The sequence below is a fragment of the Macrobrachium nipponense genome, chromosome 1 (assembly GCF_015104395.2).
Source record: "Macrobrachium nipponense isolate FS-2020 chromosome 1, ASM1510439v2, whole genome shotgun sequence".
In the NCBI taxonomy this organism is placed as follows: domain Eukaryota; kingdom Metazoa; phylum Arthropoda; class Malacostraca; order Decapoda; family Palaemonidae; genus Macrobrachium; species Macrobrachium nipponense.
This window is the reverse complement of record NC_087200.1, coordinates 201,675,148-201,692,503: the sequence shown is the minus strand read 5'-3', so window position 1 is coordinate 201,692,503 and position 17,356 is coordinate 201,675,148. Positions and strand designations below refer to the sequence as shown.

Genomic DNA, 17,356 nt, shown 5'->3' with positions numbered 1-17,356 from the left:
AACAATTGCACTTTAAGTTTTGTAATGGTTCAGTTACATTCCTTAAGAGAACTTGCAACCACAGGCTTACATTAAGAGGTGAGATCAGTACAAAAAGTAACATCATCCACATATGTAACCAGTATGTATTCTGGGCCAGACTTCACATCATGAGTACCCAGTATTAAAAAACAAAAGTGAACCAAGATGACTGCCTTAAGAACCACAGAAGTTACATTGTAGTAGTACATAGTAGCTCTTGGGCCTGCCAACAACTAAGCTTTGTGATCTATTAGTTAACAATTCAGCAGTACCAGGAGATAGTGCCACAACTTCCATTTGTATGAGTTTGAAAACTAGTCTTCTGGGATTAACACGGTCAAAAGCAGAGCAAAATACAAAGACTGGGCATTTCTATAAAAAATGAAATTGGAAAGAATTGCAACACAAACACACAGGTTCATGTAGTAACCTGACTGTAAACTAGTAAATAGACTATTATTTTCAGCAATGGCATTCACAAATTTGTCATGATATGTTCTGAGATGTCCCTTATGTGTTGGAAAGGTCAGCTAAATTTAGAATTTGTGAGCATATTATGTTTGTCTTTTGTAATAAATATACCTTCATTTTTTCCCATAAACTACCTATGGCAAATTTTGTACACGAACTTCCCTGCCAGATATATACTTAGCTATAGTCTCCGACGTTCCGACAGAATTTCAAATCTCGCGGCACACGCGACAGGTAGGTCAGGTGGTCTACCTTACCCGCCGCTGGGTGGCGGGCGTATGAACCAATCTATCTCTCCAGCCAGATTTTTTTCTGTCGCTGAAGCGATAACAACTGTTGTCGTTTCATTCCGATATATTCTTCATTTCTCGCTTGCCTGGAGATTGATTTGGACATTTTGGTGACGTATTCGCTCTATGTTGGCTTGGCTATACGCTGATTGTGGACCGTTATTGACTTTTGCGCTGGATTTTCCTGTAGAATGTCTGATTTTGATTCTGTTTCCAAAAACTCCGGTTTTGTTTAGAGTATGTTTGACCGATGGATGTAAGGTGAGGTTACCGAAAGCTGCGGTTTGACCCTCACACTTTCTGTGTTAAATGTAGGGGGAATGAATGTTCGTTTAGTAACCCGTGTCAAGAGTGTGAGGTTTTGAACGAAGATGAATATAAGGCTCTTTCTTCTTATATTAGGAAACTTGAAAGGGATAGGGTACGTAAAGCTTCTTCAAGGAGTTCGAGCAGGTCGAGAATGAGTGAGAATGAAAACTAACATTAATGTAGTTTTAGAACCTTCCTCCCAGGTCTCAGCTCCTGCTCCCTGCACCGAAGCCGTAGATTCGTCTTCGGAGGCGGCGGCCTTAAAAGCTTCCTTGTGTTCTAAGGAAGACAAGAATCTTCGTACTGATCAAGGTAAGAGTGTCAGTGATGATAAGTGCAGTGTACCCACCCATGATGTGGAGGGTGCGTCTGACCGGCTCCTTAGTGCCTCCAGGCCTAGACCTCTTCCAGACTCCCAGTTCCAGTGGAGGAGGAAAAGTCGAAAGCCGCAGGAGGGCTAGGGAGAGCCCCCACCGGTCAGGCGTCCCCTCGGCAGATCCTGGAAGTTCGCTCCCAGGCTGCCTTGGATCGTAAGAAGAAGAATATCCCTTCGTCAGTGTTTTTCGTCATCCTCTTCTCCTTCGCCGGAAGCGTGGTTGGAGGCTCTAGGAGGCATCACGCCCGTTGAAGAGGGCTGCGGAGGCTCCCTTCAGTACGTTAGCGTCCAGCCCAGAAGACTTTTCTGATGTAGCTTCCTTGCAAGCAAAGAAGCCTAGGAGATCCGGTGATCGCCCTCCTTCTCCCGCTCCTCGCGCTGAGCTTGCTTCGGAAGAAGATCCTGGGGACTCTCCTTCCTCGAGTGCTAGCGGGCCTACAAGCTCAGATCACAGCCTTGGCGGACTCCTTGGCATCGAGATCGCGTAGAAGGAAGGATTTGTCTCTCCCTATCAAGAGATCGAGGCGCGTTTCGTCGGAAGAGCGCTCTCCTTGTAATCGGCAATCTCCTTCTTTTGAGGATACTTCTACACATCGTAACATTTCACGAGAGGAACACCACTCCCGCTCGGAGGTGTCGAGACGCCATTCGACGGATAGGCGCTCCTTGGACTATGAAGATATTCCCCAAATCGATTCCTGCCTCGGGTAGACGCTCAGCCCCTTCTGTTTCTCCTTCTTCTAGAGTTCGTGCAAGAAGAGAGAGTCGCTCAGGTCATAGAAGACTTATTTCGTCGTCTCCGTCTCATCTTTCTTCTCCTCGTCTTCTCAGAGAACCTAGGGAATGCCCTTCTGAAAGTAGGCGCACTTCTCCTTCCGACTACTGTAGTCGGGCGTCGGATAACGTGACTGGTAGGCGCTCATCGCATGGAGTTCGCTCCTCCCCTGTAAGACATCAAGAGTCTAGTAGGAGCCCTGCTCCTGGTAAGCGTCATTCTTTTAGTAGCTGTTCTCCTGGAGAAAGACACCTTGATCCTCGTTTGCTTCGTTCTCCTAGTAGGCGCTCTTCGTTCTCGAGACTCCCTACTCCTGATCGGTCTCCTCTTGCTAGAAGTCAAGAACGCCTCAAGCGCCCTGCTTCTGTTAGGCGCTCGGAGCCTTACAGACGTTCTCCCCTTGGTAAGGACCAAGATCTCGCCGAACGCCCTGTTCCGTTTAAGCGCTCGGAGCGTAGCAGCCGCTCTCCGCTTCGTAGGCATCAAGAGCCTCTCAAGCGCCCTGCTCCTGAAAGGCGCCCTATTTTTAGCAACGTTTCGCCGCTTGGTAGGCGCCAGGATTCTACTAAGCGCCCTGTGACAGATAGGCGCTCGGCGCCTAGTAGCCGCTCTCCTCAAGATCGGCGCCAGGATCTTAGCAGGCACTCTCCCTCTCGTAGTTTCCCTAGGGATAGACGTGGTCTTTCTAGAGAAAGGAGTCCTTCCTCTTTTGCTGTTAAGAGTTTGTCTGCATTTAGGAAGGAATGCGAGTTTAGACAAGAATTTTCGGAGGGATAAGCGTCCTTCTTTTACAACTCGTCGTTCTCCTGTACGCCTCTCTACTTTGGAATCTTCTCCTCATTCAAGACGTTTGTCTCCTTCATCGCACTGTACCCCAGCTAGGAAATCATCTAAGGATTCTCATAAGGATCCTCATCCCCGTTCTCCTCCTCAAGAAGACCAGGAAGCCTCTGAGGAAGAAACTAATACATCGGCAACAGTTTCTTCGTACAAGAAGCTCACAGAGCTTCTCCTTCAGGAGTTCGGAGAGTCTTTGAGCCCTACTGCTCCTCCTTCTCCACACTCGTTGTTCTCCACAGCGAAAGCAACGAAAGGATCTTCGTGTGTGAGAATGAAACCGACTCTCTATGAGAAAGCGCTCAAGAGTTTCGGTTCATGGATGCGTACTAAAGAAGAAGCGGGGAAAACTATGTTTGCCTTCCCTCCGTCGAAGCTTTCAGGACGGACAGGATTTTGGTATGAGACAGGAGAACCCTTGGGACTGGGCCTTCCGTCTTCAGCTGACGCAGATTTTTCGGCACTAGTAGACGCCACTAGAAGATCAGCTTTGAATTCGGCCAAAACTACGTGGGCAATGAATGAAATAGATCACATTCTAAAAGGCATTTTTAGAGTCTTGGAAGTTTTCAACTTTCTCGATTGGTCCCTCGGAGTCCTAGCCAAGAAAACTCAAGGACCGGACACGTTTTCTCCGGAGGATTTGAATTGTGTCTTATCCTGTATGGATAAATCGGTGAGGGATGGGGCCAGCGAAATAGCTTCACTGTTTGGAGCAGGGGTCTTGAAGAAAAGATCAGTATTTTGCTCATTTTTAACAAAGTCTGTCTCATCTCAGAGATCGTCTTTGCTTTTTGCACCTCTCTCTACGCAGGCTGTTTCCTAAACACCTGGTTCAAGACATTTCGAAGGCTCTCTCTGCCAAAGCTACGCAGGACCTTCTAGCGCAGTCTGCAAGGAAGCCGCGCCCTACCTTCCAGACTAAGACGAAGAAAGCTAAGCCGACCTCTCAGGAACCCTTTCGAGGGGCTTCTACCTCTAGATCCTCTTCGTTCAGAGGTCGGAAACCAAATAGAAGAGGGAGGACTTTTACGAAGTCAATCAAACCTCCCAAGTAAGACTCAAGTCCTTCAGACAACTGTAGGCGCCAGGCTTTTACAGTTTGCAGAAGTCTGGGCCCAGAAAGACGCAGATGCCTGGAACCCCTGTCTATTTTGAGGAAGGGCTATCTAATCCCGTTCTCTTCGAGGCCTCCCTTGACGAATACCCCGAGGGAGTTGACGGCCAGATACAGGGACCCCATCATGAATCAAGCCCTCCGACTAGCGGTAGATCAGATGCTGGAAAAGGAGGCGATCGAACTAGTGGCAGATCATCTTTCGGCAGGCTTTTACAACCGCCTGTTCCTAGTTCCGAAATCCTCAGGGGGATGGAGACCGGTGTTGGATGTAAGCGCCCTGAACTTCTTCGTCGAAAAGAAGAAGTTCACGATGGAGACCACTGCCTCGGTGTTAGCAGCACTCCGTCCAGGGGACTGGATGGTGTCCTTGGACTTACAGGACGCTTACTTCCACGTACCAATCCATCCTTCCTCGAGGAAGTTTCTAAGATTCATGATGGGGGGAAGAATCTTCCAATTCAGGGCCCTGTGTTTTGGCCTCTCCACGGCCCCCCAAGTCTTTACGGCCATCATGAGGAATGTGGCACAATGGCTTCACCTAGAAGGGGTGAGGATTTCGCTCTATCTCGACGATTGGCTTATAAGGGCCAATTCCAGAGATCGTTGTCTGAAGGACTTGAAGAAAACCCTGGATTTGACTTTTTCCTTAGGACTTCTGGTCAATCTGCAGAAGTCAAGTCTGATTCCCGCTCAAGAGTGCGTTTATCTGGGGATCCAGATGAACTCTGAGTTTTCGGGCTTTTCCGTCACAGGAGAGGATAGCCCGGGGACTCGAAAAAGTAACAACCTTCTTAGGGAAAGAAGTATGCACAGTGAGGGAGTGGATGAGTCTGCTGGGGACGCTCTCCTCACTGGAGCAATTTGTTTCCCTAGGAAGGTTGCACCTGAGACCGCTCCAATTCTTTCTTCATCGGAATTGAAGTCGTCCTTCTCAGGATTTGAAGTTCTCCCTGTCAATTTTTCTTCAAATCAAGAAGAGTTAGCATGGTGGGCGGATCCCAACAAGTTCTCGCAGGGACTGCCTCTTCAATCCCAGAACCCCAGCCTGGGTGTTGTTCTCCGATGCGTCGGAAACAGGTTGGGGGGCGACTCTGGGAACCAAGGAGGTGTCAGGAACCTGGGTGGGGGACCAGTCTTCCTGGCAGGAAAGAACTAATAGCCGTGTGGTTTGCTCTGAAGGAGTTCGAGTCAGAGTGACAGGAGCAGTTGTGCAAATAAACTCGGACAACACCACGGCTCTGGCATACATCAGGAAACAGGGGGGGACGCATTCCTTCTCTCTGTACGAAACAGCAAGAGATCTTCTTCTTGTGGACAGAAGAAAGGGGGATAAAACTTCTCACCAGATTCGTACAGGGAGAAAGGAAATGTAAGGGCAGATCTCCTCAGCAGGAAAGATCAGGTCCTTCCCACAGAGTGGACTCTGCACCAAGATGTTTGCCAGAGCCTTTGGAAGTTGTGGGGCAGGCCTCTCTTAGACCTGTTTGCAACTTCAAAGAACAAAAGACTGGATCTGTATTGCTCGCCCATCTCGGATCCAGGAGCAATAGGGATAGACGCTCTCCTACTCGATTGGAAAGGACTCGATGTATACGCGTTTCCCCCCTTCAAGATTCTGGGGTGACTTTAAAAAAGTTCGCAGAGTCAGATTCCGCGAGGATGACTTTGATAGCTCCCTTTTGGCCAGCACAAGATTGGTTCACAGAGGTGCTGGAATGGCTAGTGGATTTTCCAAGATCGCTTCCTCTAAGGAGCGATCTACTCAGACAGCCCCACTTCGACAGGTACCACAAAAACCTCCCCGCTCTCAGTCTGACTGGCTTCAGACTGTCCAGAAACTGGTCAGAGCGAAAGGCTTTTCGTCAGCAGCTGCTAAGGCAATCGCTAGAGCGAGGAGGTCTTCCACCTTACGAGTGTACCAGTCGAAGTGGGATGTCTTCAGAAGATGGTGCAAGAGGAATAACGTTTCCTCTTCCAGTACCTCTGTGAATCAAATTGCAGACTTCTTTTATTCTTAAGACAAGAATGTGGCTTAGTCGTTTCGACGATTAAAGGCTATCGTAGTATGTTGGCGAATGTCTTCAGGCACAGGGGCCTCAACTTATCGGAAGATAAGGACCTACAGGACCTTATTAGTCTTTTGATACAACGAAATGCAGTCTCCTAAGACACCTAGCTGGAATTTGGATGTATCCTTCAATTCCTTGGGTCCTCTAGGTTTGAACCCCTAATTCAGCCTCATTCAGAGACCTTACCAGGAAGACTCTGTTTTTTGATGGCTCTAGCTTCCGCCAGAAGAGTGAGTGAGCTTCAGTCGATGATTGGTAATGTGGGTTTTAAGGAGGACTCTCTCATTTGCTCTTTCCTTCCTGGTTTTCTTGCAAAGAATGAGAACCATCAAGTCCATGGCCCAAGAACTTCGAGATTCGTGGGTTATCTTCTTTGGTAGGAGAAGAACCCGAGAGAACTCTTTGCCCAGTGAGAATGGTGAAATACTACCTTAGAAGAAAAGAGCAACTGAAAGCCAACCGAGAGGTCCTGTGGTGTTCAGTAAAAGAGCCTACTCGTCCATTGGTCGAAGACGCATTGTCCTTCTTCTTGAGAAGCCTCATCAAAGAAGCACACGGATCCTGCAGAGAAGAACATCTTAGGCTTCTTAAAGTGAAAGCACACGAAGTAAGAGCCATAGGAACTTCTCTTGCTTTCAACAAGAATATGTCCGTGCGAAAATCTGATGGAGACAACATTCTGGAGATGTCAGTCAGTGTTGTCGCGGAACCACTACTTACTTGATGTGAGAATCACTTACGAAAATGCTTCGCCTTGGGCCCGTACGTATCTGCGGATTCAGTGCTGGGTCAGGGAAGCTGGAACTCATCCTGTTTAGTAGTATAAATTTTTCCCCCTTGTATTTGTTGTTGTTGGTTGCCTTAAAGAGGATGCATGAAGGCATCTCTTTAGGTCGTAATACTAATCTTTAGTAGTTTGGTTAGGTGGTCTGATGAGTGTGGCTCCTTGCAGTAGTAGTGGTTAGGACCTGTTAAGATAGGGACGAACTCCCTTTAACAGGATCCGACTTGGATTCTACCACACAAAGGGATCACATATCCCAGTGGTAGATCCGAGAGTCTTTCAGCATCAGGTCACGTCCTAGCTGTAGCTCTCCAGGCAACGCAGACTCAGAGACAATATCAATGAAGTCTTCTGCCTGAACAGGTAAGAACCAAGGTTTAGTTTATATCCTACAACATCAGTTGTTTCTTATCTCTACTTATTACTTTAGCTGTCTCTTACCCTCCACCAAGGGTGCCAATCAGCTAAGTATATATCTGGCAGGGAAGTTCATGTACAAAAATGATATTGTTAAACTACAATAAAGTTTTGTACATACTTACCTGGCAGATATATACGTCTAATGGCCCACCCAGCCTCCCCTCAGGAGACAGGTGAAAGAAAAAAAATCTGGCTGGAGAGATAGATTGGTTCATACGCCCGCCACCCAGCGGGCGGGTAAGGTAGACCACCTGACCTACTGTCGCGTGTGCCGCGAGATTTGAAATTCTGTCGGAACGTCGGAGACTATAGCTAAGTATATATTCTGCCAGGTAAGTATGTACAAAACTTTATTGTAGTTTAACAATATCATTTTTCCTCATTTATCAGTTTATTATTAATTTATATTTTAGCTAAATTACTCTGTGTGAAGAGTTTCATTTTGGGTTCCTGAATGTATTTGCCACAGAGCAGCAGCCAATGGCTTTTCATTCAGCATTTTCATTAACAACTAAAATCCAATCATATTCAAGGATGACTGTCTTGGGAAATTAGCATGAAGTGACCAGTAAGCCCAACTGATAAATCCTTGATGTATTCACAGTATGTTCATCAAGCAGCGCCTGCACCGGCAATAATGGTTACTGCTTCAGTGTGCAGAGCAGCCACTTATGCATTGGTACCGTGTTCTCTGAAGAATGCAGTTGGGTACAAATTGTTTCCTGCTGCATTGAAGGTAAGAAACAGCCTTGAGAGATGAATTTTTCTTTTAATTTTCATTTCTGGTTTCTTATTCAAAGATTTCAAGATTTTTCTTTTAGTTATATCCTAAATGTTGAGGAATATTGAATACTTCTGTCTCCTTCAGGTACAAAATTTCTAAATTTGTATTTAACCCTTTAATGCCGATTGGATGTATTAAACGTCGACATAAATTGTCTGTCAGGTGCCGATTAGACGTATGGTACGTCGATAAGAAAAGTTTTTGTACATGAACTTTCCTCCAGATATACTTAGCTTCGTCTCTGACGTCACGACAGAATTCAAAAACTCGCGGCAAATGCGACAGGTAGGTCAGGTGATCTACCCCACCCGCCGCTGGGTGGCAGGTGTATGAACCAATCCCCCTTTCCAGTCATAATTTTTCTGTCGCCGGTGTCGACTACATCTGTTGTCGATACCTCTCGATTTTGGATTATTACTCGTTTTCGCCCTGGATTGTTTCATCGGACTTTTGGTGAAGTACCTGCTCCTTGGCTTGGCATTTGCGATTTGTGGACCGGTTTTTGATTATTCTTTTGATTATTCTTGGAATTTCATTATGTCTGATTTAGAAATTAAGAAATCAACTATGTTCAGAGTTTGTTCTGTTAGCGATTGTAAGGTGAGGCTACCGAAAGCTGCGGTAGACCCTCACACAGTATGCATGAGGTTGTAGGGGAATGACTGCTCATTTATTAACCCTTGTAATGAATGTGGTAATTTGAATGAAGAAGAATGGAAGGCACTTTCTTCTTATGTAAGAAAGCTTGAGAAGGACAAGGTTAGGAAAGCTTCATCTAGGAGTTCTAGTAGCCGCACTAGCGAGTTTGAAGTTGATAACCCTGTTGTAGACGTAGCGCCTTTACCAGTTTCAGCCCCTGCTTCCTGCATTGAACCCGAAGATGCGCCTTCGGAGGTGGACACTATGAGAGCCACTATTCGCAGCATGGAGCTGAAAATTAAAGTGCTAGAAGGTAAGAGTGATAGTAATTTGTGCAGTGATCCCAGTGCAGTGGAGGGTGCGTCTGATCGGCTCCCTAATGCTTCTAGACCTAACTTCCAGACTCCCAGACCCAGTGGAGGAGGAAAGTCGAAAGCCGCAGGAAGGTTAGGGAGAACCCCCACCGGTCAGGCGTCCCCTCGGTAGCGCCTGATGTTCGCTCCCAGGCTACCTTGGATCGCGCCAAGAGAGAAGTCTTACGGCAATGCTTCTCGTCTTCGCCTTCTCCTTCGCCCAAGCGTGGTTGGAGCTCCTCGGAAGCTTCTCGGCCGTCGAAGAGAGCCTGGCAGGCTTCTTCCGCTCTCCCCTCCAGCCCTGAAGTTTTTTCGGAAGATCCTGGATTGGATGTGAAGAAACCGAGGATGTCTTTGGAGTTTCGCTCTCCTAGTAAGGATCGAGCTGCGTCTCCCGTGAAGGACTTTGTTAAATCTCCTACACGTGTTTTGGCTAGTCTGCAGGCGCAGATTACGGCTCTGGCTGACTCTGATTGTGACTTCTTGTCGTAGGAAGGACGTCTCGCTCCCAATAAAGAAGTCCAGGCGCTCTTCTCCAGGTTTATGCTATTCGTCAGTAACCGCCCTCTCTCCAGGAGTGGATCGTAGTACGAGGCGCTCTTCAATGGACAGGCGCTCTCCTGCGGACATCGTTTCTCCGTCGGATGAGGGGCATGCTTCCCGTAGACGAGCCTCTCCTGACAGGCGCTCGTCTCGAGACAGGATCTCTCCCGCTGGCAGACGCCAGGAGCCTGGTAGGCGTTTTTCTCATGGGAGCCGCTCTCCTTCAGGCTTCCGCTTTCCTGTGACCAGACGCCCTTTGGTAGACAGGCGCTCTTCTCCTGTCAGCCGCCCTTCGCTTAGCAGGCACCAAGAGCCTGGTAGGCGCTCTTCTCCTACAAGGCGCTCTTCTCCCAATTTTCGCTCTCCTCGAGTTAGGCGCCGGGAATCTGTCAGACGCTTCTCTCCTGGTAGGCGCTCATCGCCAGAGATTCGCTCTCCTCGCAGCAGGCGCCAAGAGCCTGATAATCGCTTCCCGCATGACAGGCGCTCTTCGCCAGGCAGCCGCTCTCCTTTAGACAGGCGCCAGGAGCCTGATAGACGCTTTTCGCCTAATAGGCGCTCTTCGCCAGATTTTCGCCCTGCGTTCGTTAGGCGCCAAGAGCCTAGAATACGCACTCATCCTGACAAGAAGGAGTTTTCAGGCAGAATCTCAACGGAAGTTATGACTTCCCCGGTTAGATGTCAGAGTTCTTCCAGACGTTCTTCCAAGGATGGACTCTCGGCTGAGGACAAGACAGCCTATCATCGTAAGGATCGTGAAGGATCTTCGGCGGAAGAAGAACAGGATCCCTCGGAAGAAGAAATTCCTAAAGATTCCTCCGTTTCTTCATACAAGCGTTTGACGGACCTGTTGCTTCAGGAATTCAGAGACGCCCTTTCTCCTTCGGCCCGCCCCGCCTCTATCGTTATTTTCGACCTCGAAAACTTCGAAGGTTTCATCCTGTCAGGATGAAGCCTGCAATCTCTATGAAGAAGGCGCTTAGAGGTTTTGGTGCGTGGCTTCTTTCGAAGGAAGAGAAAGGGAAGACGGTGTTCTCTTTCCCTCCTTCTAAGCTAACTGGAAAACTAGGATTCTGGTATGAATCGGGAGAACCCTCGGGCCTCGTTCTTCCCTCCTCGGCAGACTCGGACTTCTCTTCACTGGTGGATTCCTCTCGACGCTCTGCCCTCATGTCTGCTAAGACGACATGGGGGATGAATGAGCTTGACCACCTGTTGAAGGGAATGTTCCGAGTCCTGGAGGTGTTTTAACTTCCTAGACTGTCTTTGGGCGTTTTGGCCAAGAAGACGCAGACCCCGGATTCCATTTCACCTGAGGATCTTATCAGTGTTCTCACGTGTAGGATAAGGCAGTGAGAGATGGATCGAGTGAAGTAGCTTCCCTTTTCGGAGCGGGAGTAATCAAGAAAAGATCTGTTTACTGTTCGTTCCTGACGAAATCAGTATCTCATGCTCAGAGAGCCTCTCTCCTGTATTGTCAGCTCTCTCCTCAACTCTTCCCTAAGAAGATCATTGTTCCGATACGTAATTACAAAACCCTCGGTCCTTTAAAACAATTAGGAAGGTAACTAGCGGCAGCTGGGACGGTCGTAAGCTTCGAACAAGGGAGAACGCGGTAGTTAACTGCTTGTCCGATCGGTGCCGCGCGCCGCGCGCCCTGGGTGGGCGGTGAAGAATCACTTTTGCTTTCGGCCGTGGTGTGACGGACGTGTTCGTCATCGCTCTGCCCGCTATTTCGTCGTGTGCTTTGGATGTTTACAATTTCTTCTGACTGGTTTGTTTGTGGTCTTGAATGAAATTGTAAGTACTCTTTTTTCATTTTTCATTGAGTGTGTAAATTGGTCCGAGGCGCAGTGGGTGCTGTACGAGGGTAGGAAGAGGCGTAGGTCGACCAAGGAGTCGTCGGAAAGCTCTCCAGCGACTCCTTTGGTTACGGATACCTCGTCATCCTTCCTGCCTCCAGCTCAGCCCCCACGATTTGCGCCTTCCCCTGCGGGGGGGGTTTCGGAGTCCTTCTCCTCACTCGATCCGTCGAGTGTGGAGGAGGGTGCCCGATACCCGGATGTTCAATTGTATTCGGGGTCTTCCGTCGCTCTGGGGTTCGTCCTCCCCCAAGCGTGAGGGTGCCCCTCTAACTGACCCGACTGTTTTCCTCCCTCAGGTGTACCTTCTGTGAGGTGACGACCTTGGACAGGTGTGGACGTCGTTGGGACTGCAGGGCGCCCCCAGTATCCAGGGCTTGATTCAACGGCTAGCGGGGTCGGCAGTTGTAACTCATGGTGTAGTCACAACAACGACCAATACTGTGTCCACACCAGCGTACGCCGCCCCTCCTCATGTGGTGTACACGCAACACATTGCGTCGGTGACTCCAACGGCATCAATTCAAATGCCGATCGCTGCCGTACCTAAGAGGGGCGTGCCGCCGCCACCTGGGTTCTATGTGCTGCCGACTCCCGACTTTCGCTGTCCCAAAAGTTCGCCCCTGGATCTACCGCCCGTCCCAATGATGAGTTTGGCTGAAATGGAGAGGTCTGTGACGCCGGACTATGCTGCCGTACCTGCCGTACCTGCAGCGAGTGTTGCTGGCCCAGCCCCTCGCGCCGCTCCTACGAAGCGCGCGGTGCGGGACGCTCATGCTGATGTTGCTGCTGGTGCTGGTCCTGCTGGTGCTGGTCCTATTGGTGCTGGTCCTGCTGGTGCTGGTCCTGCTGGTGCTGGTCCTGCTGGTGCTGGTCCTGATGGTGCTGGTCCTGCTGTTGATGTTCCTGCCGTGCCTGCCCCTGCCCACGTCGCGTCTCGTCATGGAGGTGCTGCACCGGTCTCAGGTCTTTCCGGACAGGATCAGTCGGGCGGTGTTTGCTTCGGCAATTGGCCCGACTTTCCGTGGATGGAAGACCTGACGTCCGTCCTGAGAGAGCTGACGAAGAAGAAGGAGGTGTCGTCGTCGTCTTCATCGTCGTTTGCTTCCGTCGTCTGTTGCCGCCTCTCCCCCTTCGACTTCTAAGGCTTCCAAGCCGAAGAAGAAGAAGAAGGCTGCCTCCTCCCCCCCTAAGAAGGCTCCTGCGGGACCTTCGAAGGGCCCGTCTCGCTCTGGCGTGACGGGGGGTGCTTCTGCTGGTCCTCCTGTTCCCTCGGAACAGGGCCCATCTCCTCTTCTGAGAAGAAGAAGAAGACGGGACCAAGGATGTGCTGGCTACTGCTGGTACATCCGCGCCTGGTCTTGGTAGCACTGCTGCTAAGCCAGGTACCGGCTCGACTTCTCGTTCGCGAGAAGGTCCGAGTGTACGGTCGCCTTCGGGCGACCGTGCAGCCAAAGTCAAGACGCCTGAGCTTGCTCACCGTCATGACAGAGGCACGGAGCAGAAAGACTGTTGAGAGTCGCGCAAGTGACTCTCGCCAGGCCAGCGGCCGCTCTCGTAGCGACCAGCCGGTACCTCGGGTTGACGTGACGGTCTCTGACCGGCCACGGGTTGAGGCTGGGAAGAGGTCCCCTCGACCAACGGCACCAGCTTCGGCTGGTACCAGCGGTTTTGACGTGCCAGTGAGGACGCTCACCGGTCTCACCGCGAAAGCGAGCTCTGCAGATCACCTGACCGCCGCTCCCACAGGGACCGGACGGAGACGGTGGCCAGCAGCAGCTCGTCTGACGCACGGGACCGGGGTCGACGTGCTCAGTCGAGCCGCTCGCCACAGGTGAGCGGCACGACCAGGCCTGCAGATCGATCCCCACCGCGGGTTGGTGATCGGCTGCAGCCCCCCACGTACGCTGGTCCTGCCAGCGAACGGGGGGGGAGCGTCAGGTCTGTCTCTCCTATACCTTCAACTTCCTCGGGCTACACCGGGAAGAGCGAGGTACCTAGGAGTGATCGTGAGAGGTGCGCCGCTCACGATCCCGCCACGACGCCGCACGAACAATTAGGCATGGTCTTAGGACCAGCCAGGTCGTAAAAAAAAAAAAAAACGCGCAAGTTGGTTGGAGGCGACCGTCAGGGGGTCTGTTGCTGTTCCTCCTTCTAAGGAGGAGGGTCTCGAGAGCTGCTCCTGTGGAGGGACTGGACGGTCCTACTCCTCAGGACGCTGTGACTCCTGAGATCCAGAGGAACTTTGCCCCAGGTTATTGCGCTGATTCGTCAGCACAACGACCTGGGGGAAGGATCGCCGCTACCACCATCTGAGCCCACGTCCCGGCTCGAGTCATTTTGGGGCCCGAAGAGGGAACCCAAATTGACGGTGGGACTGCCGCGATCTGAGCTTGCAGACTCAGTCCTTGACCAGGTGGAGAATTTCGTCTCAGGACGAGAGGACTCACTTAAGTCAGGACGGTCTTCCAGCTACTTCCTCCTCCTCTGCAGCGACAGCGGAAGTTCTACGTGCCATCAGTGGATCCAATACCGCCCAAACAGGTTAACCCGAGGCTAGCTAGGCCTAACTCCAGGTTGTGGTCCCGTTTTTTTTGGGGGGGGTGGGTTTTTGGTTTTTTTTTAAAAGAAAGTTGCCTGCAGAGCTTCCTGTCGGATAACTTGTGGTTCTTGCAGCAGGAGGCACTGGGCCTGGAAGCTACCGCTATGGCGGCTTTCCAGGCAGTCTCTTGGTTGGATCTTTGGTCCCTCACAGTATCCAAGGTCGCGGCCGACGCCGGGGGCGCTGCCCTCGAAGACGACCCCGACTTCAGGAGACTGTGCCAGTCTGGAGGTAGGGCCATCTCCTACCTCGCCCATCAGACGGCAAACCTGTGGGCCAACTTGGTTCTCCGTCGTAGGGACGCTGTCCTTACACGAGTAGCCAAGGGGGCCGGGCGTGAGGCGGTAAATGGACTCCGTAACGGACCAATGAAGAGTTCCTCCGCTCTCTTTCCCGGAGAGATGGTGGACGCTGCGGTGGAAAGACGGCGCACTGATGACAGTGACCGTCTGGTTCACCAGGCAGTTACGAAGGTTTCTGGGCAACCTCGTACAACTGCGGCTAAGCCTAAGAGTTTAGCTAGCGCTTCCTCGGCTGCTAAGACGGGCTGCTCCATCGAAGCCCCGGGAGGAAAGACTCTTCCTGCTTCAACTTCTGGTAAAGGAGGCCGTAACCAGCCCTCCTCCCAGCCCTCCTTTCCCCGAGGAGGTGCTGGGAAGAAGTCGAAGCGAGGTGGGAAACGCTAGGGACGGCGTTCCCCCTCACCAGCTGCCGGAAGTGGGGGGTGCCTGGCGAGCCATTGGGCAACTTGGCAGCGCTACGGTGCCGAGACCTGGATAGTAGACGTCCTTCGGGAGGGATATCTACTACCCTTCGAATCTCGGCCACCCCTCACCTCCAACCCGGTCCATCTGCAGACATATGTTTCTGGGATCCTCAAAAGGACGACGCTCTTCGCAGGAGATCAAGACCATGCTGACCAAACGAGCTGTAGAAGTCGTAGTGGATCGGTCACCGGGCTTTTACAGCCGCCTTTTCTTAGTGGAAAAGGCATCGGGGGGCTGGCGCCCGGTGATAGATCTCTCTCCCCTGAACCGATTTGTTCGCCAGACTCGGTTCAAGATGGAGACGGCACGTTCCGTGCTGGACTCCATCAGGGAGAACGACTTCATGCTTTCAGTGGACCTGAAGGATGCGTATTTTCAAATATATCCCATCCTTAAGTCCTCCAGAAAGTACCTCCGCTTGTCATCTTCGACGGGACGGTTGCTACCAATTCAGGGCACTTTGCTTCGGTCCTCTGCAACCGCCCCACAGGTGTTCACGAGAGTGTTCACGCTGGTGTCTGCTTGGGCCCATTCGCACGGACTACGTCTTCTAAGGTCTTCTCGACGATTATGGCTGGTCCTGGCTAGCTCCCGCTCGCAGGTTGCTGCAGGTACAGGGATCGACTTCTAAAGGTTTTGTCGCGATTCTGGGGATCGTGAGTAAAACTGACGCGAAGAGTCCGATCTCGAACCCAATCAAAGAAGATGAAGTACCTGGTAATGCTGATTCGATACGGTAGCAGCCTTCAAGTCCGCCCCGCAGACTTGAGGATCAGCCAAATTCAGGGAGGTCAGCCGGCCGGGTTCCTGTCTCGGCAGGAAACAGGTCCAGCTCAGCAATGGCAAGTCGTGATCGGCCACCTGTCGTCACTCGAGAAGTTAGTTCCTCCACGGACGTCTTCACCTGCGGTCCTCTTCCATTGGGCGGACTAAGGGAGAGTTTGGTTCCCACAGGTAAAGGATCCACCTTACTTCCCCGTTTGTCCATCACGGAGAAGGTGAGGCAGGACCTAGCCTGGTGGCTCGACGACAGGAACCTCTTAAGAGGGGTGTCCCTACGCACTCCCCCCCTGGAAAAAGAAAAAAAAAAAAAAAAAAAAAATGGCCTGCTGTTTCTCAGACGCCATCGACCAGAGGGTGATGGGGCGCACACCTGGAGGGGTTGCTTGGCTGGCGGTAGGTGGGTGGGGAACCGATCACGACAAGGGCACCTTTCAACAATCAATGTCCTAGAAACTCAACGGCGGCGTTTTACGCTCTCCAAGAGTTCCAAGGACCGCTTGATGGGGATCCTCCGGTGGTGTTTGATGTGGCGACAACACCAAACAGTCAGTGGTTAATCCGTCAACAAGCAGGGGGGCCTAGGTGTCTCTACCCCGCTACACCAGTTGACCTGTGCAGGTGCACGAGTGGGGCCATGGGCTCACTCGATAGGCGTGTCAGCCACCGCTACAATTCCAGGCAAGCGGTAATGTAGTAGCAGACAAGTCTCAGCCGTCGGATCAGGTAATAGGGGACCGATGTGGTCCCTACACCCCAGAAGTGGCGGAAAGGCTCTTCAACCTGTGGGGGCGTCCGGTCATAGAGCCTGTTCGCCACCCGGCACAACAAAAAACTTCAAGTTTTTTTGCTCAGCCGTGCCGGACCCATGGGCAGCTGCAGAGGACGCTCTCCAACACCCCTGGGACAACCTCTTCGTCTACGCCTTTCCTCCCTTTTGTCTGATTCGGAAAGTGATCAGCCGAGCGCTGGTCACTCCCAATCTCAGGATGATCCTGGTGGCTCCCAAACGACCTCAAGCCGTTTGGTATCCGGACCTGCTGGCTCTTCTTACGGAAGAACCGAGAGAGATGCCCCACTGGTGGCACAACCTTCTAGCCCAGCCACACGTAGAGCGGTACCACCGAGCAGTCCAGTCCCTACAACTTCACGGCTGGCTGTTATCCACCATCTCTTGCGAACGAGAGGCTTTTCTCGCAGCGCAGCAACAGAGATGGCGGTGGACACGTCGACAGTCCTCTGCAGCTGTGTACCAGGGGAAGTGGGCCGTCTTCTGTGGTGGTGTCGTAGACGGGTCTATCTCCTCTCAGAGCCACTCTTCAGCAGGTAGAGGATTTCCTCGTGTTTCTTCGCCGAGAGAAGCTCCTCTCAGTACCCACAGTTAAAGGATATAGAGCCGCCCTGGCGCTCGTCCTAAAACTGAGGGGACTGGACATCTCGAACTCGTTCGAGATCTCCTTGCTAATGAGGAGCTTCGAAAGGTCTTGCCCACCCAGGGAACTCAGGCCCCCTGAGTGGGATGTGACTCTCGTCCTTAGGAGTTTGACTCGAAGA

At 51.4% G+C, this 17,356-nt stretch overlaps 1 protein-coding gene across 1 annotated transcript in view; it reads left to right on the top strand.

The window, feature by feature from the left end:
* Nucleotides 1-17,356, top strand: part of LOC135219063 (fibrillin-3-like) — a 53,436-nt gene that overhangs the window by 33,575 nt on the left and 2,505 nt on the right. Inside the window, exon 6 of the mRNA XM_064255492.1 lies at nt 8,077-8,208. Coding sequence (XP_064111562.1) covers nt 8,077-8,208 — 132 coding nt within the window. The remainder of the gene's footprint in view (nt 1-8,076; nt 8,209-17,356) is intronic.